This window comes from Doryrhamphus excisus, linkage group LG9, assembly GCF_037039965.1.
Source record: "Doryrhamphus excisus strain RoL-2023G ecotype Guam linkage group LG9, RoL_Dexc_Guam_v1.1, whole genome shotgun sequence".
Lineage (NCBI taxonomy): Eukaryota > Metazoa > Chordata > Actinopteri > Syngnathiformes > Syngnathidae > Doryrhamphus > Doryrhamphus excisus.
Window position 1 is genome coordinate 10,649,826 of NC_136365.1, and position 22,518 is coordinate 10,672,343.

Genomic DNA, 22,518 nt, shown 5'->3' on the forward strand with positions numbered 1-22,518 from the left:
CAAATATTTCTTTATTTCAATAAAAAAAAAAAAACGATCCAATAATCCAATCCAAGATTTTCCCCAGTGTAGCGTAATACCCACACCGATATCTGCCATTTTGTAACATGCTTCGCCTTCTACCACATTATACATTAATTTGTCAGGAAATGTCAGCGTTTTAATAAACCCCTAAACAGCCTGTCACCGAATGGCCTGCACCACTGGCATTTTGCTGTGTGATAATGAGAATTGTGTTGTTAAAGGTTAACCAAATCACAACAAATGGTAAGCCTGCCAAGAGGGATATGGCATATGTGATAAATCATATGGCATGGGATAGTTGTACATCCAAGCTGTTGCAATTGCAGAGTTGTTTTGCATTTCTTTTGGTAAGGCTTGATGGTTTTGATCGTTGAGGCTGAGATTGTCATTGTTTGTTTGTTTACGCAGCCATATTGTTCACTACATCTTCATCTTCACGTGTCTGCAAATCCCTACACATCGGGTAACATAGCGAGTAGAGACTCTGCGCCAGGAATCATTGTGGCGTCAGGTGAGTTATTTGGATTTTATAGATTTTATTGATATTGTAGATATTTTGGCTCAGTTATTTCCTTTTCTACAATGGAGAGAACATAAAGGCACATACTACAGCAGAGTTATACTGCATGTATTGTCATTTGTCATTTGGATTTACTTCTACATTTTATAAATTTGCAGTACAATTGCCTTATACTTGTGTTTTACTTAAGTCATTTTTATGCTTGAAAAAGCTTAATTTAGGCAAAATAATACATCAAATTATCTTCTTACCAAATATGGTGTTCATACTTGGTGTTTGTACTGTACTGCGTACATAATGGATTTGTTTTTTTTAATTGTTTAAAGGTTCCTTTGGTTCGGAGCTCAGCAACAGCAATGTCAGTGTGTACATCACTTCAGATGCAGGGAACACATGGAGACAGGTGAGGTTATCAAATAGCATCATAGCATATTTATTGCTCCATTTCATTTCGTGGATACTTTGTCTCTTCAAAATACATGTCTTATTATTAGTATTATTTGAATAGGGGTGGTCCTAAATAAGCATTCGATAAGGAGATGTGTTGGGCCAATGCACAGGCAGGTTTTTGGTATCAAGCCATATCTTTATTGGCAATTTCTAAGAAACAAGGTCCAGGCAAAAGTATACAATTGTCAAGGAAAAGGCCATGTAAAAACACCTGAACGGGAATGTACTAAGGAAAACACGATGTGGAGTGCTGGTACACAAAATGAAGACAAACTGGCAGTGGAAGGAGTGACAGGAGATTTTAAATGTATCCAGACAAGGGAGACAAAGAGACATGGGTGTAAATTGTTACAAATAGGAACAGACCATCTATCCATCCATCCATTTTCTATAGCGCTAATCTTCATTGGGGCCGCGGGTGAGCAGGAGCCTCTCCTGGATGACTTTTGGTGAGAGATGGGTTCACCAGTCAATCGCAGGGAAGATACTCTCTCAGAGGTTGTCCACACGGAAACATTTTCAGGTCAAAACAGATTTTTTTTTTTGTTTTTTTGTTTGTTTGTTTTAGCCTTTCATCCACATAGAAACAGCATGCTGTTTGACCTGAAATGGCTTTTTTTCATGGTCCTTCTCTAAAAAGAGCCCAGTCAAAAAAAATGGTTAATGTCAAAAATTTGCTCTTTCCTTTATATGTATTTTCTGCTTACCATGCAATGTTATTAAAACACAGTGTAAGTGCAACTGTGTTGTTATAGTATTTTTCAAACACCCTTGTTACCATCTAAGTAGCTTCTTAATACATGGAAACAGGAAGTGAAGGTCAGCCATATTGCCTGTCCATGATCACCAGCAGCTGACTCTGTGGTTCTTTGCTAACTAACACAATTCTAAAAAATGTTACCACGTTTTTTATAGTTTTACCATTATAGTTTAACATGCAGAAAACAATTCTAAATGCATATAAATAATGATGAGGGAGATAAATGAACTATTAAGGTTACTTTACCTTCACTAATGTCATGATGACGTGTTTACAAAGACACAATGTGGCAGCGACATCATTGCAGGTGCCACCTACGTACTTTACTGTGAGCTATTTCTTGAATTCAGTAGTGTTTCTCAACTTTTTTTTTATTTTGGGTTATTTTGCAGCCATGCTCAAAATAAAAGGAGAGCCTATGCGTGAGAAACACTGTTGAATTTAAAAATTAACTAAAGACAAAACACAAAAGTTTTGTCCGTGTTAGTCTCACTGCCACATTGTGTCTTTGGCAACAATCACATCTTCAGTGAAGGTAAAAGTAACCTTAGATGTTCATGTAACCCTTTCATTTGTCATCTCTATGCATTTTTTATTGTTTCTCTGCGTGTTAAACTGTAATTGCATAAAGTCAATGTGTTTTGTGTTAACAGTTTTGGCTTTCTGGAACTAATGAAGGGCGGCACGGCGGTCTAGTTGTTAGCGCGCAGACCTCACAGCTAGGAGACCAGGGTTCAATTCCACCCTCGGGCATCTCTGTGTGGAGTTTGCATGTTCTCCCCGTGCATGTGTGGGTTTTCTCCGGGTTCTCCGGTTTCCTCCCACATTCCAAAAACATGCTAGCTTAATTGGTGACTCCAAATTGTATGAATTGTATTTGTGTGTGAATTGTAATTGTATGAATGTGAGTGTGAATGGTTGTTTGTCTATATGTGCCCTGTGATTGGCTGTTCGCCCGAAGACAGCTGGGATAGGCTCCAGCTCCCCCGTGACCCTCGTGAGGAAAAAGCGGTAGAAAATGAATGAATGAATGAACTAATGAAGGCCGCACAATGGTTAGCATGTAGGCCACACACTCAGGAGATCGGGAAGACCTGGGTTTGAATATCCGCTTGGACATCTCTGTATGGAGTTTGCATGGTTTCCCCGTGCGTGTGTGAGTTTTCTCCGGGTACTCCGGTTTCCTCCCGCATTCCAAAAACATGCTACGTTAATTGGTGTGAATGGGTATTTGTCTATATGGCGACCAGTCCAAGCTGGGAGAGGCTCCAGCACACACGCGACCCTAGTGAGGATAAGCAGTATAGAAGATAGATGGATGGAACTAATAATTTAGATTTACATGATGTCTCATGGGAAAAATGTCTTTGATGAGCATACGTTTAGGTTTGAATGAAAAGGGTGAATGACACTAATCAAGGTTCTACTGTATATACCATATTCGGGTTAAAAGGTGAACATAGTGCGCATGTAAATGTAGTGAATGTGGTGGAGTTTAACTGCTTACAATACTTGTAAGACAGCACATTTTATTGTGGAAGCCAAAGTGGTAAAAAAAACACCTTCAGTCACAAGTGAGTTGTTTGTCTTTTGCTGTCTTTGTTTTGCTCCTGAAGATCTTCAGTGAAGAATATGCAGTGCTGTATCTCGACCAAGGAGGAGCATTAGTTGCAATAAGACACACTCCGCTTCCCATCAGACACCTGTGGTGAGTCATGGTGACAGAGATGCCATTAGTCACAGCTTGACTCATTCCTGGAGATGAAACTTCAACTATTAAGCTTGTCAAAGAAAAACAAATTAGTTTGTGGTCTAACTGGGGCACATTATTATTACACTGGACAGAAAATCACTCCCCAGCTTCAGAATAATCAGCATTGGCTATTGTCGTTTGATTGCAGCTGCCTGTCTTTGAATTTATAGTGAGTCTAACGACCGGTGATGAATCTTGTGTGCCTGTGCCCTGTGCAGAATATGAAATACAGTCTAGACGACTCTCAGGGTCATTAGCTTGTGCACACAGTCGGGGGATTAGTGCGGAGCCCCCAGTGTAATGGCTGTTTATCTTCCCAGGTTGAGCTTTGACGAAGGACGGCAGTGGAACAAGTACAGCTTCATCAGTACCCCTCTGTTTGTGGACGGTGTCCTGGGAGAACCCGGGGAAGAGACGCTCATCATGACGTGAGTGAGGATTTGTCTTCAGTGAAATTCATCCTACCGCACCTAATCTACACAAGGATCTACAGACGGTGTGTGTGTATCCCATGCCTGCATCTGTTTCCAAGCCAGCGAGATTCATTATTCCTCAGTGTGCTCATTTTTGGAAAGAAACAAGCGTCCTCTCGGCAACTATAAAACTGCTCCCAGTGTACCATATGATCACAGGGATTGGTGTTTGGCAGCCAGTGATGGTGTGGTTTGTCTTTTAGACGCACATGAAGGAATGTCATTAATGGAAACTTTCAGATTTTTTTTACTGTCAGTGTAAGGAAACAAGTCATTGTGTACACAAAAACCGCATTCATCAACATTACTTATGTGTGCTTTCAGACTGTATCTACTAGTATTATTGGAAAAATTCTGTGTATATTTCATGGCGCAGTATCATTCGAATATTGCAGTAGGTTTGAAGATGACTTTTGTTTTTAAACATTATACGGCATTAAGGTAGCAAAAATGGATTGACCAAGGGGGAAACACTCCACAATATTCTCAACATGGACAACATACAACAGGATAGTTGGGTTTTGGTTGAGGTTTTGCAGTACCTAAGAGAATCTTTCATGTATGTACTCATGTTAACAGTAAGGATCATAGCCCAAGTGGTAATTGGAAGATTGATCGAGATAAATATGATGTATTATGAATGATGAAGGAGTTAGGGTTGATTTGTCTTTTAGCATTTTTGGTCTTGAAATTAGTTACATTTTCACTGTGGTTAAATTTTGCTCTTCCAAGCAGTTGGCCATATAAGTAATGCCACTGTGTTAAAAATCATGGTCAAGTTGCTCATAATACATTTTTGAAATTCAAATTGGCAACTTACAAATCAACATCACGACTGGCTCTGTCATTCATTAGTTTTGTTTGTCAGATTTTAAGCTAATATTTCTCTTTTTCACTATTATGTTATTAGCAAGGCTGCACAGCGGACGAGTGGTTAGCACGCAGGCTACACAGCTAGGAGACCCTAGTTCAACTCTGTGTGGAGTTTGCATGTTCTCCCCGTGCATGCGCGGGTTTTCTCCGGGTACTCCGGTTTCCTCCCACATTCCAAAAACATGCTAGGTTAATTGCCGACTCCAAATTGTCCATAGGTATGAATGTGAGTGTGAATGGTTGTTTGTTTTGCTTGGGTATTAAATAATTTATAAGCTCAAACACAATTTAGAGTGGTTAGCGCACAGGCCACACAGCTAGGAGACCCGAGTTTGATTCCACGCTCGGCCATCTCTGTGTGGAGTTTGCATGTTCTCCCCGGGTATTCCGGTTTCCTCCCCCATTCCAAAAACATGCTAGGTTAATTGGCGACTCCAAATTGTCCATAGGTATGAATGTGAGTGTGAATGGTTGTTTGTCTATATATGCCCTGTGATTGGCTGGCGACCAGTCCAGGGTGTACCCCGCCTCTCTCCCGAAGACAGCTGGGATAGGCTCCAGCAACTCCCACGAACCTTGTGAGGATAAGCGTTAGAAAATGAACGAATGAATGAATGTTTTTAGCAATCCAGTTTTGTCCACTGTAATTTCCGAAAAGGAAAAGTCACATGCAGGTCACTGTCGCTGTCATCATATTTATGATATTTTTTCTCCATGATTGATCAAGGACATTCTGGTTGTGGTGCTTATGCAACAGAGTCATGCATTACTTTATTTCAGGATATTTGGCCACGTCAGTCATCGCTCGGAGTGGCAGTTGGTGAAAATAGACTTCAGGTCAATCTTCAACAGGAGATGCACAGAGGCGGATTATCAGACGTGGCACCTTCACAATCAGGTAGTCAGTTATTTTCAGGTGCTGGAATCGTCTATGTCCTATAGTCACTGCACCCAATGTGTCCAAAATTGAGATTCACAGCCAGCAAAACTCTTCAATTCGTCCAAGGAAGAGGCATGTGTTGTATGGATCCAGAATCTACTGTAATAACATGTAGTAGAATCCACTCTTTGAGTAAATCAAAATAATTTGTATCAGTCAGATGGATGTAAACAGTTAATGCGTACTATATTAAGCCTGCACTCTTGTTTATTCAAATTGAGTCATATTGCAAATGAAAGTGCTGTAAGTGCTTCAAATGCCACAATTTTAGAAGTACACAACCATGTACTGTATAATGTGCAAAATAGAAAATTACAGTGGAACCTTGTTTTTTTGTGTAAACTATTCAAGTGCCCAAACAAAGTATCCTTATCATGGTTATTTTGTTCCAGACCCAACCATTATAATGTAAAAGTAGGATTCCTGATGTACAAATAAAATATTTTCTAACCTGTTTATGACCTATTAAATAAGTTTTTTATTGAGCCATCTAGACATGAAATAACACGCCTAGAGTCACATTAACACTACTATTACCCAATACAGTAGTCATGAAAATAGAAAATAAGACAACATAAGCCACTGTTTGTGGTTACAGAGAAACTCACAATGCACTTCAATTGCTTCAACATTTACACAGGAGCTGCTGTCTGCCACAACTCATGCTAGTCACTGCACTCCCCACACTGATAACTCACTCAAGCTAACCGACATCACACATGTAACTGCCCAAGCCCCACTCCAAAAAGGCACACACAAGTCACAGATACAGTATAAACCTACACACCATGTCTTCTGAATGCCCTATATTTGTATTTTTGTTCATTTACCCATTTCTAGGCTTGAAAATGGTTCAATGCTGAATTTCTACACTATGCATATATATATATATTATTATTATTATTATTTTTAAATATTCGGCCGTATTACACCACAAAAAGCAATCATGTGATGGTCATCATGATGCTAACATATGGGAAAATTACTAACCCTTTCGGCCTGGCAGAACAAATAATGGCAGCAATCCCAAGACAGTTGGGGTGCCTTATTTGAAATTCTCCATCTTCCTCAGGGGGAGCCGTGCCTGATGGGAGTGAAAAGAATATATCGGAAGCTGAAACCCACATCTCGGTGTGTGATGGGAAAGCTGTACTCAGTTTCAATGGTGTCAGGGCCGTGTGACTGCACAGAGGCCGACTTTGAATGGTAAGCTAACTTTACATTTGTTTAAAAAGCATTCAGAACCCATTCATGGAGTTGTTCATGAAGACTACTACTCAACATGTTGTATAATCAGAGCCTGGCCACTGATCAATAGCTATGCGAGTTTATACGCAGTGGCCGTTCTAGCTTCAATGGGGCTTGTGCAACACCTCAACTGGCAGTGCTTCTCTTGATTCACAATTTCTGTATTAAAACAACATACGTTTGAAACTCTTAGCTTGCAATATATTTTTTATATTTTGTTTCTGTTGTTATTCTGTTGTTACATTGCTCCCTTAGGTTGTATTTCTCCATTCTTGTTTTAATAAAATCCTTGTTTTCTTTGTGCGTGAGTTCAGCTGTCACTATTGGTGATATTAGGAATAAAGGTTTTGTGTGTTCTCGTTGACCACCGCTATGTATATAGTATTATCCAAAATGCCTGTTTTTGCAGTACAGGTAGTGAACACAGTGTTCTTTTGTGGTTATTTCCGCATATCTCCACACTATAATTCAGATACGGTATCCCAAGAGAACATTTTTGGTCCAATTTAGATTTCTTCAGTATTGGAATTTTTTCTTTCCACTTTATGTTGGATATATTTAATGCGATTTTTCCAGATTATCGTGTTATCTATTATGACACATTCCCCCGTCAATTTCTCCACCTTCCATTTGTATTTGTAGTACACTTAGCAGCTAACACTGAGTGCATAACATTCCATAACATGAAAGGTTTCCAATTCCAAATCCTCCTGTTGAGCAGTTCATGGTATAGTAGTGTTGTTGTTTTTTTATGTTGATATGAGTTCCATCAGATTTTGCATATGTGTGCTTTGTATTTTAACTTATAGTCCATTTTATGTGATCTTTAATATTTGTCCAGTTTACTTGCTTTGATGGAGTGATTAGCACTTCCTGTATGCTATTTAACTTGTTGAAGGTTTTTCAGTTGGTGGTCCAATTACAGTAGTTTATTCTCGAGACAGTGCCATTTTGGAAAAGAAAGGAAGCAAAACTGGAGGTAGAAGAGATGAGGATGCAAATGAGGTTCTCATTGGGAGTGACCAGGATGGATAGGATCAGGATAAAGTACATCAGAGGGACATTACATGTTAGAGGCCTTTGAGATAAAGTCAGAGAGGCCAGACTGAGATGGTGAATATAGTGGTAGAAGGATGCTGTGTTTCGAGCTAGCTGCCAGGTAGGAAGGGTAGAGGAAGGCCAAAGAGGAGATTTATGGATGTAGTGAAGGAGGACATGAGGGTAGTTGGTGGGAGAGAGACAGATGCAGAAGACAGGGTTGGATGGAAGCGATTGATTGGCTGTGGTGAAAAGCCCAAAGAGAAAGATGTTCACCATATCAACAGAGAATTTTGCTTGTACGCTCTTTGTCCATTGGAGTCTCCACTCTCTTGACTGGCGCTCACGACAACGTAACAGCTGTCCACAAAGACTTCCCAGCAACATAGAATATGAATACATATAATGAATCAGACATATTTGAAAAAAAATCAAAGGAAAAAGGGCATCCAGTGCTTAAGACCACAGGAGATTAAGGAGATGCTTGTGGTCCATCTTCAGCTGGAAGTGTTTCCCAATGAGGAATATGCAGAACCTCTCACAAGCCCAGGTCAGGCCCAAAGCCACCTTCTCCACCAGCAAATATTTCTGTTCTTGTTGGTGTGAACGACTGCAACATCTAGGCTACCGGTGTCCATTTTCTCTCCCATTCTTGGAATAGGACTCGACTGTTTGGTTCATAGATGGCTAGCACCAGTGGTGACGTCAGCACTGGTGATCATGGATCAGAAGGATGGTCCAGCAGTTCTTTTTTAAAAGTAGATCTCAACTGGGTTGTTTCTTTCTGCCAGCTGTGGGATACATTTTCACCATTCACAGAAAAAAACTCAGTTTGTTCATGCATCTTCTTCACCGCCTCTTTCTTGCATGACTCTGGTCTGATGCCTCTGTCAGAAATCACATGGCCGAAGAAACCTTACTTTGACAAGTCACATTTGCACACAGGGCTCCTAAGCGACATGTTCCTCTTGTGTGCTCCAGCCAGCATTCAAGTGTTTCTTGGGTTTCCAGCCTCACCAAGGTCCTCCATGCTTGACTTTGTCAATCAGTGGCAATGGGATCCTTCTTGGTGTTTTCAGTGAGAATGGTTGATTGAATGCAGCTTTATGGAATGTGGTTGGTGCACCTCTCCAAGTCATAAATCCGTGTAGCTCTTCTTTAGTATCTCCCTAGTGATGCTGTCCAGGGAAGCAGTGAGCCCCAGCCGAAATCTTACAGACCTCCCCTGACAAACAGTGTGCACATGACAGACAGCATTGTCCATTTCATGGACTCCTCCCTTGTCTTTTTCTTATGTACGTTGCGGGACACAGTGTGTTGCAAAACTGTGACATCAGCACTCGCGTCAGTTTTGAAAGTCACATTCTTGTCGTGGATGTCAATATTGACCGTTCAGGGATCGTTATTTGTTGTGATGTTACAAGGGAAGACAGGACCCTCATCACCAGTCTCTTCGATTTCATGCACAGATTTTGCTGACTTATACATGTCTGTAATGTCCTTTATTACCACATGCACAACGTTAGCAGGACAAACATATTTTGGATGCGATGAAGAGCTACCACATTTCCCACAGGGTGTGCTTCTTTTTTCTGCTGGGATGGAGGGCATGGTAAAGTTTCATTTTAGCAGTCCTCCTGCTGCCCTTGAACAGTCTTTCAACAGAGTTTGCATCATTTGCCTGAGCTTTGGTGTTTCCTCACCGAGAAGCTTGCTGCTTTTTCATCCTCCACACTCGTCCATGGCATTGTGATAGCTTTATCCAAACTCAATTGGGCATACCAGACAAGTCTGTCTCTAATTAGCTTGTCCTGGAGCACACCATGGTTGCAGTGCTATGCCAGGGCTACAGTGAAGTGACAAACACACCTACAGTCCATCTTTCTCTGTTTGCACACTTGGCACGTTCGTTAATCAGATTTTGCCTGACAAAGAAGAAGCCTTGGAAGCCACCGTGCACTCTTTTGCGTTGTGCGTGCTGTGTTGTGCAGGATGTTGTCCGCATCACCCCCCATACAATATATCAGCATGTAAACTTGATTATCTTTCGAGTTTGCATTTTGGTTACTTGTCAGGTGAAATCTTTCAAACCTAAAGTTATCCTCCACCAGCTGTGTCACCCCTCTATGACGTCCTTGCTGGCCGAAGCTGTAGTTCTTTTTAACTAACACAGCAGGGCTCTACATTAAAAACAAAAATGACTTGCCCATGGGGAATCCTTAAGGTGAGAACTACTTGCCCGAACCTGCCCCATGTAAAATGAAAAGACTGCCATAATGATATCATCTAATTTTTGTGGCATCACATGAGAATCTCAAATAAAGATTAAATGATTATCATTTCTTGTGGTTGTTTTCCTACATACATGCATGGAAATCTGGATTGTCAAGAGACTTCTAGGCACTTTGCCTTGATAAATAAAAGTACATTCATGATTGAATAAATATTGTGCTTGAAAAAAAAAATTGGAGATGTATGTTAACATGGCATGCCATACTACCTTACACATCGTAGTCGTAGTAAGCAGTTATATTTAGGTATATTTATTTTAAGTTGTGCACCACAATGAAACATTATTGAATAGACACATTTGTGTGCTAGTGAGAAAAATACACAGAGAAATGGAAGCGCTAGATTTTGTAGCTTGTGCAAAATCAGCACTTGGTATTGGATCTAATCGGTGGTGTTTCATTGTGACCACTTCAAATTGTCACAGCAATGTGATTCACTCACCTGTGCCATCATTTGATTTGCTGCCGCTAATAAAATACTTGTTTAGGAGGCACTGTTTCATCACTTTTTGGTGTTTTCCTTCAGAATTAGACGATGTTGGCAGGGACAACATGACAGATGTTTTCGTAGTCAAACGATCGCTGACAGTAGGGGACATTGCTCGAGTCAAGGTATAGATGAGATCAGGTTCTGGGTTGTGACCTAACCTATGATAGGATGCTTGAAGAAAATGTGATCGAAGTTATGGAAATTTGATGGTCACTGGTGAAAACAATTGGCACACACATAGAACTCATTAATATATCTTATACGGTGTAATCTTGGTTATTATCCTAAAATAAAATCTTCCCAGAAGATCCAACTCAAACCGAAACATACTCTAACCAAATGTTTTCATAAGAAACCATATTAAGAGAAAACACATTTTAATAAACACTTTATAATAATCATAATAATGAGGGATGTTCATCGGTACACTCTTTCTCTTTCTTTGCGAACTAACATAATTCACACAGCTAACCCACGATGCTGCCAAACAAAGTTGCCAGCATTTTGATAAAGAAGGTGAAACTCATTATTGAATTCAACTCACAGCAAAACGTGAAGGTGGTGGCCGTGTGGATCTCATTGCCACACCGTGTCTTTGGCAACAGTCACATTGGCTCAACTTGGCTTGCGACATTACATTCTAGTGGATTCCAATAGGCGGATTGTTTGCGCCATTACATTCCAGTGGATTCCAGTGGTTTGTGACATTTGGTTCCACATGGTGGACACTTGCCACTCGCCACTTGCATCAATTGCAAAATTAAATTTTTGCTGCCGTTACGGGTCACCGTTGGGAGGCAGTTTGAGCCACTGCACACCACTAGGCACCTTATTGGCGACACTAGGTGTCACAGCAAATTGCATTGGTGCTAACTGGCGGCAACTGTCGCCGACCCAGTGGACTCTTAGCATTACGTCTTCCAAGAAGGTAAAAGTAGCCTTAAATGTGCATTTGTCCATCAATGTTCATTCATCAATTATATGCATTTACCATTGTTTTATGTATTACCTCTAGTGTTTGTGTTCATGTTCAACTACTGATGACATCATAGATGGACAACGGCGCTGACCTGCTTTTGTGTAGTAGCAAGCTAATAGGTAGCAAACAAGAAGGGTTTGAAAAAAGAAATACGCTAGGAAAACAGAAAACACAAGATGTGCCACATTGTAGCCTGACCGGAATATGGATATGAACAGAGGCAAAATTTGGGCTTAAATTTTCAACATTAATAGGAAAACATGTTAACATTCATATATTCGCTAAGGTTCCACTGCATATATTATTAACACTGTATATATTGTACTTTTAAATGTCATGCATGGGACACGTATCAGATGCAAAACATGTTTTTCACCAAAAAATGTGATTAATTTGGTCAAACAACAAAGAAAGGATTCAAGCTTCAAGCTAAAAATTCCAATTATCTTCCTGCAGTCATGCTAATGTCTTTTCATGTCATTTTTAATTGCAAGAAATGTCCACTGAATCTCTTTAAAGTATTTGTATTATCTGTGCTTGGATCCCTACAGTGATTATGGTTATGAGAGACGGACTGATGGCAAGTGTTCTCCCGCCTTTTGGTTCCAGCCATCAGTGATGTCCAGAAGATGCACCACAGGGATGACATTCCTCAACAGCACAGGGTAAACACAGAATGAGAGCTGACAACAAGCAGCACACAGATTTTGATTGTAATGAATAGTGTATTTCAGTTGAACAGTCTAACGTACGTACATTAGTTAATTTATCAGGGAAGGGCATTCATTTGCAGTGGGGGAAATTAATTTAAAACATCATAAGATGTGCACAACCCTGATGAGCAGCCACAAGAAACAACTGATCTCTGTGCTTGCCATCAAGTACTAGGACATTGTTTGTTTGCGGATCAAATTCTTATTTCAGTCACTTAATTGTTTTTACATTTTTTGTTGATATTCTTTCTCAATGTGTTACAATAAAAAATAAAAGTAATAAACTTACAAAATCAGCAAGGGATTAACTTGATATTTACCCCACTGTAACAACAAATATAAACCTCCCACATTCCAAAAACACAAAGGTTAATTGCCAACTCCAAATTGTCCATAGGTATGAATGTGAGCATGTATATGTGCCCCGCAATTGGCTGGCAACCAATCCAAGGTGTACAGATGGATCTTGGCTGCCGGGCCATCAGAGGAAGCTCATTGGCCAATGAACTGCTCTGCTGGGACAAACTGTACAATGGGATAAAGTTAAACTCTATACTATTTTAATTTACCATCAACATTGTTTTAATTTTGATATAGTATTTTGGCATGCGAACAATCAGTATTATTGAAATGCTTATATTTTAGCTATAGGAAGGTGGTATCGAACAACTGTACAGCCGGAGTAATTGTGGAATACACAGCCAGGAGGCAGCAGTGTCCCATGCAAGCGCCCAAAGGTCTTCACCTGGTCACCAGCGAGGGTACGCTGACGGCTGCACTGGGCACCAATGTCACCTTTCTTGTTTTTCTTGAGCAGGTAACCACCTTTTCACTACATGGACTTTATGGAGATAGAAAATGATGCAGCTTAGTTCGACACCACTGAAAGCTACAGCCACAGTAAAACAAATATGAAATAACCACACATCTTATGGTGTATGGAGAGAAAAGAAGAGTGGTCGTGCTTCACAGGTGTAAAATGTGCTAGGCAAGTGTAAGGCCAGATTCATTGAACAGGAGCCGACCATTTTGGAGATAGCAAAACCAAAACTGGTTGCCCAGGTGGCTTGAATTTGACATACAACATGGCATTTCTATTAGACTTAAAAAACTCCTGAGTCCTCTGACTTGATAAAAAAAATTAATGAATAAGTAAACTGTTCAAATACATGTGTTAATTATCTTTGTAAATATCATAAAGTAATTTGCATGTGTAATGTTATGGAAGGTATGTGTTTATAATAATAATACTAAGGGATTAGCTTTATATAGCTCTTCAAAGTGAAACCCATTATTCATTCACTTCACAATCAACACTGGTGGTAGTAATCCACATCTGAAGCCATAGCTGCTCTCGGGTAGACTGACGATGCATGGCTCCCAATTTTATACACCAGTGTGGGCTTCACTGGAGGCAATGTGGGTGAAGACTTCATGAATTCAAGATCTTTAAGGTTTATCTGCCAATAGCTGGTGGTGCAACAGATACTGTATTTCTCCCTTTTTTAGTAATACACCAGGACACTTTATGCATTTGAAAAAGCTGATGTCAATGTATTGCCACCTCATGATGGTGGCAGGGAATAATGCTGGACAGTAGACGCAAGCATCTTGTGAGAGTGTGCTTGGAACGTTGGGCTTGGTCTCCCGTTTGGTGAATCTGCCACTCACATCGCCGAATGGGAGAGCCGAGCTGTGGTTGTTGCCAGTTGTGACCAGACTGTTTTCAGAGCAGACGTCTGTAGACGTCAAGGGAAACAACTGTTTTGGCTCCACCTGTTGTGCCATTTGTACTTATTGTGACAAACCTGACATAGTTACCTAAAGGACAAGTCATCGGAGTCATCTGAGAGGGACTCAGAATTGGGCTGCTCTTCTTCCACATTGAGAGGGGCCATTTGAGGTAGCTTGAGCGTCTGTATGAGATGCCACCCCAGTGAGCTACTTCGAACATGCCCAGAACACATGCTCGATGAACTACGTTTCCCAGATGGCCTAGGGGTGCATCGGTATCCCCCTGGTGGGACAAGATGAAGTGGTTGGAGACGAGGAAGCCTGTGTCTCCAACTGTAACCTGGTTTGGGATAGAAATGAATGGATGTATAGATGGATCGATGGATCGCTAAATGGTCTTTGAGAAGAATGAGAGCTAACATGACATGAATATTACTGTCTCTGTAAAGCACATATCAGTACTATAATCATACATCGTATACTTGTCCTGTTCTTTACAGGGTGACGGGACAAGGACAAGCATTACACTAGACTTTGGGGATGGTCACGCTCTGACTTATTCCAATCTGAGCTCAATTGAGGATGGAATCAAATACATCTACAAAACAGCCGGCATCTACCGGGTGACTGCTTTGGGGGAGAATAGCCTCGGCTCAGAAACTGCCATCCTCTACCTCCACATAACATGTGAGATGTGTTATATTTGTTTTTACAAAGTATTTTGGTCTATATGTTTCCTCAAGTTTTGTGCTCATGCATTTCCTATTTTTTCCAATTTGCTGAAAACTGCTGCAACTTGTACAGATGGTCTGTACTTTATCTCATAAACACAAACAAGCTAGACAGAGCATTTCACATATCTCCAAGTCATTTATGCGTGATTGCCACCTGGTTACACAAGCTGACTGATGCAGTACTTATTGAAGAGTGAGCATGATTGCTTCCAATAATCTGTCAGTTCCATGTGCCATCGTGGACCACCACAGACCAGGATGACACAGATGACACAAACATTCTGAATACTTATCAGCACATATCTTCAAAAATAGTTGCATTTATTTGCAGTGAGAATGTTTGCAGTTTGTTGAATTTACCTTGTGACACATATGTGTGCCTGAGTAGGTCAGCTGGAGTACATCCATCTCTCAGCTCCCTTTGTGGCTGTAAGGAATAAGGAAGTGAACCTGACAGCAGTTCTGTGGCCCAGCCAAGTGGGAACAGCGACCTATATCTGGTGGATTGGAAATAACACTGAGGTACTGTAGACATAGTGCTGAACATTGGCATTGACGCACATATGTACATCTGCTGCTCTTAAATAGCATTTTACTGCAAAATAATATTGAATGGTAGAACCCATCCATCCATCCATTTTCTATACTGCTTATCCTTGTCTCAGGGGAATGCTGGAGCCTATCCTAGCTGAGTTTGGGCAAGAGGCGGGGTACACCCTGGACCGGAATGATAGAACCATTAGAGAATATGCTGTTTTAATAATGTAATAATTATAATTATGACATTATATAGCCCTGATCAAAATCTTAAGACTAGTTGAAAAATTGCTAGATTATGCCTTTGGCACATTTGGACCTTAATGAGGTTTCTGTCGAGCTACAATATGCAAAAGCAAGAAGGCGGAATGAGACAAAAAATGGAACTAAACTGAAATAGGTTGTTTTTCACCTGATCATTCTCATTTTCTGTCCTCCTGATGGCTAAAGCTGAGAAACTTTCTCTTCTTGAGCATGGTCAATCTGCATAAGCAAGGCTTCTCCCAGCGTGCCATCGATGCTAAGGTTGGATGCGGTGCGACAATCATTCTACATTTTTTGAAAGATCCTGAGCATTACGGAACAAAAAAGTCAACTTGTAGACCCCAAAAAATGGCACCTGCGTTGAGCCTGAGGATCTGATTGTCCGACTGTCCATTAAGGCACAGGGTGGTCCTCGACCCACATGAATGCCCTTACTGGTGCTGACTGCAGCGCAATAACCATTAGATGGCATCTGGCTTTCAAAAACAAAAAAACTAATTCAAAGGCCTGGTCTCCTATCTATCTATCTATTACACACCGTTCTTGCACACAACTAGTAGCCGGTGAAAATGAGCAGGAAGGAGTTGCTAGTATCATACAGAGAACTCTCTGTGGACTCTGTGTGTGTCTGTGCATTCATGTGTGCACGCATATACAGTATGTGTGTGTGTGTGTGTGTGTTTGCGCCAGTCGGCTTTCACCTATGAAGCAGTGTGAGATGTTAACCAGCTTTTGATAAGGTTCTCTCACAGGAGCCCTGAGGTTCTGACTCTCCCTATTTCATCCCCCTCATCCCTCATCCTTCCCCTCCCTGACTTTATTTTCCCAGCAGCCCATAATCACCCTGGAGGGAAGTGTGACATCCACGTTTTCCCAGGAAGGCATCAGCACGGTGACTGTGCAGGTGTCTGTAGGGAATACTATTCTGCAGGACAGAAAGACTATCTCTGTCCACGGTGAGCATTCTGCAAGTCTTTTGGGGGCTCTGTCATTGTAACAAACATGCCACCTCAGGCTGCAAAAATAAGTACATAATTTTCGCATTAACACACATAAAGCATGTTTGCAGCCTGGCATGAACATTGACGGGTCAGGTCTTAACAGAGTCCACACAAAAATGTCTGCTGAGGGTATTTGTTATAGTTCAGAAAGTCCTGGCTCTAGATTAGGCTAATGTGTTTGTTTGCTTATTTAAGATTATTTTAATTCCATCTGCGACAACTTCATATCACAACAACTGGCAACATCTGACGCTCCGATCATCACTTTTTACTGGTTGGTCCCTGCTCTTAAAAGAGAAGCAACCTTGGTTAGCGTCAATGATATGTTCCGGAAGGTCCGGCTCCAAATACAACGTACTCAAACCGAATCAATTTTTTCCATAAGAAATAATGTAATTCCAACTAATCCCTTCCAGAACGCCAACAAGTTTAACACACAACACATTTTTATAGTTGGGAAATTATAGCTTTGGATGCAGAAAACAATTCAAAATGCATATAAGTACATAGAATTGCTGTATGCTAGTAAAACTACAAGTGTTTTATGTCATTTTTGTACTTGTGATGTAACTGTCAGTTACCAGTTAGCAAAGAACTACAGAGTCAACTGCTGATAACATCACCGAGCAATGGAGCTGACTCCTGATTGCTGTTTCCATGTACTGTATTAGCAAACTAAAAGGGCATTTTTGATAAAAATATATTCATGACACAGTTGGACTCATGCAGAACACACCTAGAAGAGCACCATATTGTATGCTAGCTGGAAAATATACAAATGTTTGCTGTAAATTTTGGATGTTAACCAAAAACAGGCTAACCAGGGCGTATGTTAACAGGAGCAAGCCAATTCGTAATCATCCATTTGCCACCACTACTGTAGATATTGTTTATTAATTAAAAAAGAAAAAACAGATCACACGTTTTTGAATCACATTTGTGTGTTTGGAACTGTGCTTAAGATCTTGGAGTAACATTGTACCTTTTTGTTTTTTGTCATTGCTAAATTTATTTTTTTTATTTTATGCTTTCTTTCCATCCAGAATATTTCCAGTCTCACCTGCTGGCCTTTTCTTCAAATTTGGATGACCACAACCCTGATGTTCCAGAATGGAGGTTGGATGTGAGCCGAGTTATCAAGAACTCTCTTATCCAGGTGAATGTCTCAGGTCTTTTCATGGAAATTGTTACTTTGCTTGGGTGAATACTGTCAGCTGGACTGGATATCTCACAGTCTGTAATTGAAGAGTGACCTCCCTGAGGCTTTGGATGCAAATATGACTTTTGTGATGATAAATGACAAGCAAGAAAAGAGGGGAGGAGGGGAAAGTATAGTTCAAGAGCATTCTGATTGCAAGGCTTGCACAAACTCGTTGAGTTGAGGGTCACACAGACTGTGGTACTTGCAGTGTCATGGAAGACTAAATGCCTCATGTGACACGCCCCAAAGGGGCGTTCTGAGGTCAGTGCTTTGCGGCTTAGCGAGTGACAATGTGAAACAAGTTAGGAACAGATTTAACATTATTAATTGGCTGCCTGTTACAGCATCTTTATCTCACTCATATGGTACATTTTAATAGTACGGAGAAAACATCACCTGTTAGTATGTTATATTGGTAAATTAACACACTGCAAAATTCCAAATAGAAGCTAAAAATATCCAAACACACACAACATTTCCTTTTGCAGCAAATGTCTCTGCATCGTTATTTGTCATTAGCATCACTTTTTCATGACACCTACACCTGGAAGGCAGAATACCCACTCAAACCCCGGATGAAAAGACACGTGCAACATGTTCTACAGCACATTTTTGTCAAGCTGAGACAGGAACGAGTGAATGAGAATGAGTGTCATGAATTCATTGCTTTTGTCAAAGGTTTTAGCAACAGAATAATAACAATATGATGTCATATATGAATGGGACTGTAGTATACAGTAATTTTAAAGTTGTTTTTTTGTCCATGGATATATGAGCAATATTAAGCAATAAAATCATTTTCTTGTGCAGACCATCAGCTGAAACGTGGAAATGCACTACTACCTGTAATATTCTTGACTTGTATTGCATGTGTTCTCCACCAGGCCACAGGCGTGAGTGGGGATCAACTCCTGGTCAGTGTCCTCCCAGGTTTGCCTACAACAGCAGAGCTTTTCCTCTTGCTAGACAAACACTTCATGGAAAGGAAACCAGAGAAGAACGCTGCTCATTTGAACGAAGTAAGAATAATGTAGAAAAGCAGCTACTGATTCTTTCTTTTTTCTCGTCCTTGACAGTATTTCTGAAGGCGGATTGATTTCATCTTGTTATTTTCCCTTTTTATTCACCATGGAATTCTTCAGTTGGAAGTGTTCTTTTCTTTATGCAGTTGTTGTCAATCATAGGCTACAGGGTGCCTTTTCAGTCAGGAAACTGGTATATTGGCGAATGACAACAAACAGGGCTTCCACTTTCCTCCAGTAGATGTCAGTCATGGTCCACTGGATCATATCTACTGTTATATATATTTTACTGTAATATACCTGGGGAACCTTTTCATTTGACTCATCATTACACCCAGGCAGTAAAAGAAACTTATCAGGGAGAATGATTTAAAATATCTTCTTTCCTCCATCCTACGGGATCCAAAAAGGGAGACAGATAGTATGATTGATCAAGTCACATTTCTGGCTGAGGGTAGACGAAAGTAACTTTGATTCTCACATTGAAATAATGGATATTATATTTGAACCACTCTCCCTGGAAAGAATTTAATGGGCATGAGTGAAATAGGAACATACAAGGGAAATCAATGAGGTCCTGCTCTCCCAACTATCACGTGGACCTGGCCAGTCATAAATCTTTATAAATCTCTATTAACTGCGTATTGTAATTTATAGATAGATTGACTGCCCTTGGTACCCAACGGGACAAGGAATTTAATCTGCAGGAAGACTTAAAGGACCACTTGAATTACTCTGAGCAGTCATCGCCACTTAAGTGTGTAAATGGAAGACAGAAAAACTGGAAAAATGAACATATTTTGTCATTATTAGGACTTTAGGCATTGGAGATATAAATCTGGTGGTTTAAACTTTCCATGTGTTTCCTTCTCGGTATCGACAGGAGAGATCAAATGAGGCTGAATTATTTGTGTGCTGATTTTATTTACAAGTTTCACAAAGGAAAGACCAATTCATAATTGTAATTGTAGTTTTATCTTAGTGGAGTGAGGTTTCACAAATTTGAAGAAGATCAATGATATCAAGCTCACCTTGAGCACAAACAGAATGCAAAATTCACTTCAGACCCAAAACGGTCCAACTTGCACCATCAATTCATAAAAAGAAAATTCCCTCCTGTATTTTCGGAGCTTTTACTAAACCCTTCAATGCTGAGACCACATCTGCACTACTACCCTTCTACATTTGGTAACTCCTGGTATTGAAGCTCTTTTTGAGGGGAAGCGGACTTTGTAGCAACTGGAGAGTAGCGAAAGAAAACATTTAGTCAAGATTATAAATTCATTTGTATTTCCATCTACCCATCTTCAATACCTGGAGCCTGTCGCTGTTGCAGAGCAAACAACCACTAACAAACGTACAATTTCGAGTCTCCAATTAACCTAACATGCATATTATGGGGATGTGGGAGGATGCTGGAATACCTGGAAGCCAATAATGTGTTCACGAAGCACACAAATGAGTCCACTGCTGGCGTGTAAATTAAATTAATGGACATATACAAGACAAGTCAATCATCTTCCATCTTACACTTTGTGGAGAAAGGTTACTTCGAAGAAAGTTTCGGGATCTCAGGGGAGTTGGAACCACAGTAACCAAGAAAACGATTTGTAACGCATTTCACTGTAATGGATGCACAAGAAAGGCACATATCTTTCACCACTGAAATCTGCCTATGAACATGTGAACGGTGCACAGAAGGGGTGGGAGCAAGTGATGTGGTTAGATGACAACTCTTTGGCACCAACTCATCTTGACATACATATGTGTGGGCAGAAAATGTGGAATAGTGATCATCAAGAACACCATCCCCAGTGTCTAACAGGTTGAGAACATTATGTTTCTCTCCTGAGGGTACAGGAAGACGTCACCACATTGAGTGGCCGATACTGTTTGACCGTAGATTAGAAACTCCTGGCCTCAGCCAGATGGCTCGAGCAAGCCTGACAATGACCCAAAATGTCAAGCCAAGGCAACAAAGCAGTGGTGCATGAAGATCCTGCAGTCTGTGGAGGGAGCTGAAAATCCCTTCTGAGATGTGCACAACTATGGTGATCAACTAGAAGAACTATCTGGTCTCTGTGCTGTCCAACAAGGGTTTCTCTACCAAGAATGAAGCCAAGTTTTGCTTGGATATCAAATAATTTATAAGCTCAAACACAATTTAGGTCGAGTGGTTAGCGCACAGGCCACACAGCTAGGAGACCCAAGTTTGATTCCACGCTCGGCCATCTCTGTGTAGAGTTTGCATGTTCTCCCCGGGTACTCCTGTTTCCTCCCACATTCCAAAAACATGCTAGGTTAATAGGCGACTCCAAATTGTCCATAGGTATGAATGTGGGTGGGAATGGTTGTTTGTCTATATGTGCCTGGTGATTGGCTGGCGACCAGTTAACCCCGCCTCTTGCCCGAAGACAGCTGGGATAGGTTCCAGCACCCCCGCAACCCTTGTGAGGATAAGCCGTAGAAAATGAATGAATGAAAAACATTTAATATATAACACTGGATTATTGATGCCATTCCGTCTGTAAAAAAATGGACTTTGCAACCTCTGCAGGAGTTGATATAAAGATCCCCACCCCCCGCCCCCACTGGGCATGTATTGCAGATTAAGTGTTTGTACAGCATAGTATTGAATGTTGCTGTGAATGGTTGTCTCGATGTGTGATTCTGTCACTGACTTATTACTCTATTACACGATAGTCCTCTAGGTCAGCTGGAATATCACAAAAATGACTTCATTTGCTCTAAAATACAGCGATGAATCAATAAAGTAATTATTAAATCAATCAGTATCTATTTAGTCATCCATGGAGGTACACCTATTGTCTTTGTATTTTTCAAACAAGATATTCACACATCATGTTTGACTTTGGGAAACAGTAATGGACATCATTGCCTCTTTTCTGATAAGTTGCAGACCAAATCACTAACTGTTGTTTGGTTCATATTGATTTGATCCCACTAGGGCTTAACCGATTACTCAACTAATCAAAATGACACACTTCACTAATTCATTCATTAATGGACTAAAAATGTCATCGTTAGTTGTAGCCCTGCTCCCACGCGGCACCAGAGGCAAGCTGTATTTACACTTTTTTTCCAAAGATTGGATTTACCCAAAACAAATTTGATCTCAAATGTAAAGGGACTATCACATGTTAAATGACAGATATAAAACGATGGTATTTTTCATTTTGTCTCCCAACAGTTCTCGGAAATCATGCTGAGTGCCTTGAATCAAAACCTGGTTAGGTTTACCCTACGGCCTGGGGTCCAGGTCACAGTCTTTGCAGCACACCTGTCAGCAGGTAACGCCACAGACACTACTTTTGGGGGAGAATGGCGACTTTCTGCTTGTTAGTGTGAGTCTACTGAATGGACAGTCCGACCTGCATACAGTAGATAGGAATAATATTATCATTTATGTTGCCCCTAATTAATAATAATAATCCCAACTCTGTCTGATTGGC

The 22,518-nt window shown here is 40.6% G+C and overlaps 1 protein-coding gene across 7 annotated transcripts in view; it reads left to right on the forward strand.

Moving 5' to 3' along the window:
* The window catches only part of LOC131107404 (VPS10 domain-containing receptor SorCS1), a 153,290-nt gene that overhangs the window by 124,158 nt on the left and 6,614 nt on the right, over positions 1-22,518 (forward strand). For 5 of the 7 annotated variants that reach the window (XR_009120270.2, XR_009120282.2, XM_058057604.2 and 2 more), the window contains exons 11-24: positions 433-535; positions 871-947; positions 3,371-3,462; positions 3,828-3,935; positions 5,634-5,751; positions 6,866-6,999; positions 12,391-12,504; positions 13,198-13,369; positions 14,787-14,973; positions 15,409-15,542; positions 16,651-16,777; positions 17,866-17,978; positions 18,908-19,042; positions 22,257-22,356. Coding sequence is in view for 5 of the 7 variants with exons in the window: in XM_058057604.2 (XP_057913587.2) it covers positions 433-535; positions 871-947; positions 3,371-3,462; positions 3,828-3,935; positions 5,634-5,751; positions 6,866-6,999; positions 12,391-12,504; positions 13,198-13,369; positions 14,787-14,973; positions 15,409-15,542; positions 16,651-16,777; positions 17,866-17,978; positions 18,908-19,042; positions 22,257-22,356 (1,714 nt within the window). In the remaining 2 variants the exon portion in view is untranslated. Of the gene's footprint in view, positions 1-432; positions 536-870; positions 948-3,370; positions 3,463-3,827; positions 3,936-5,633; positions 5,752-6,865; positions 7,000-12,390; positions 12,505-13,197; positions 13,370-14,786; positions 14,974-15,408; positions 15,543-16,007; positions 16,213-16,650; positions 16,778-17,865; positions 17,979-18,907; positions 19,043-22,256; positions 22,357-22,518 lie in introns of those variants that run through there. The other 2 variants (XM_058057531.2, XM_058057997.2) reach the window with 2 other exon arrangements.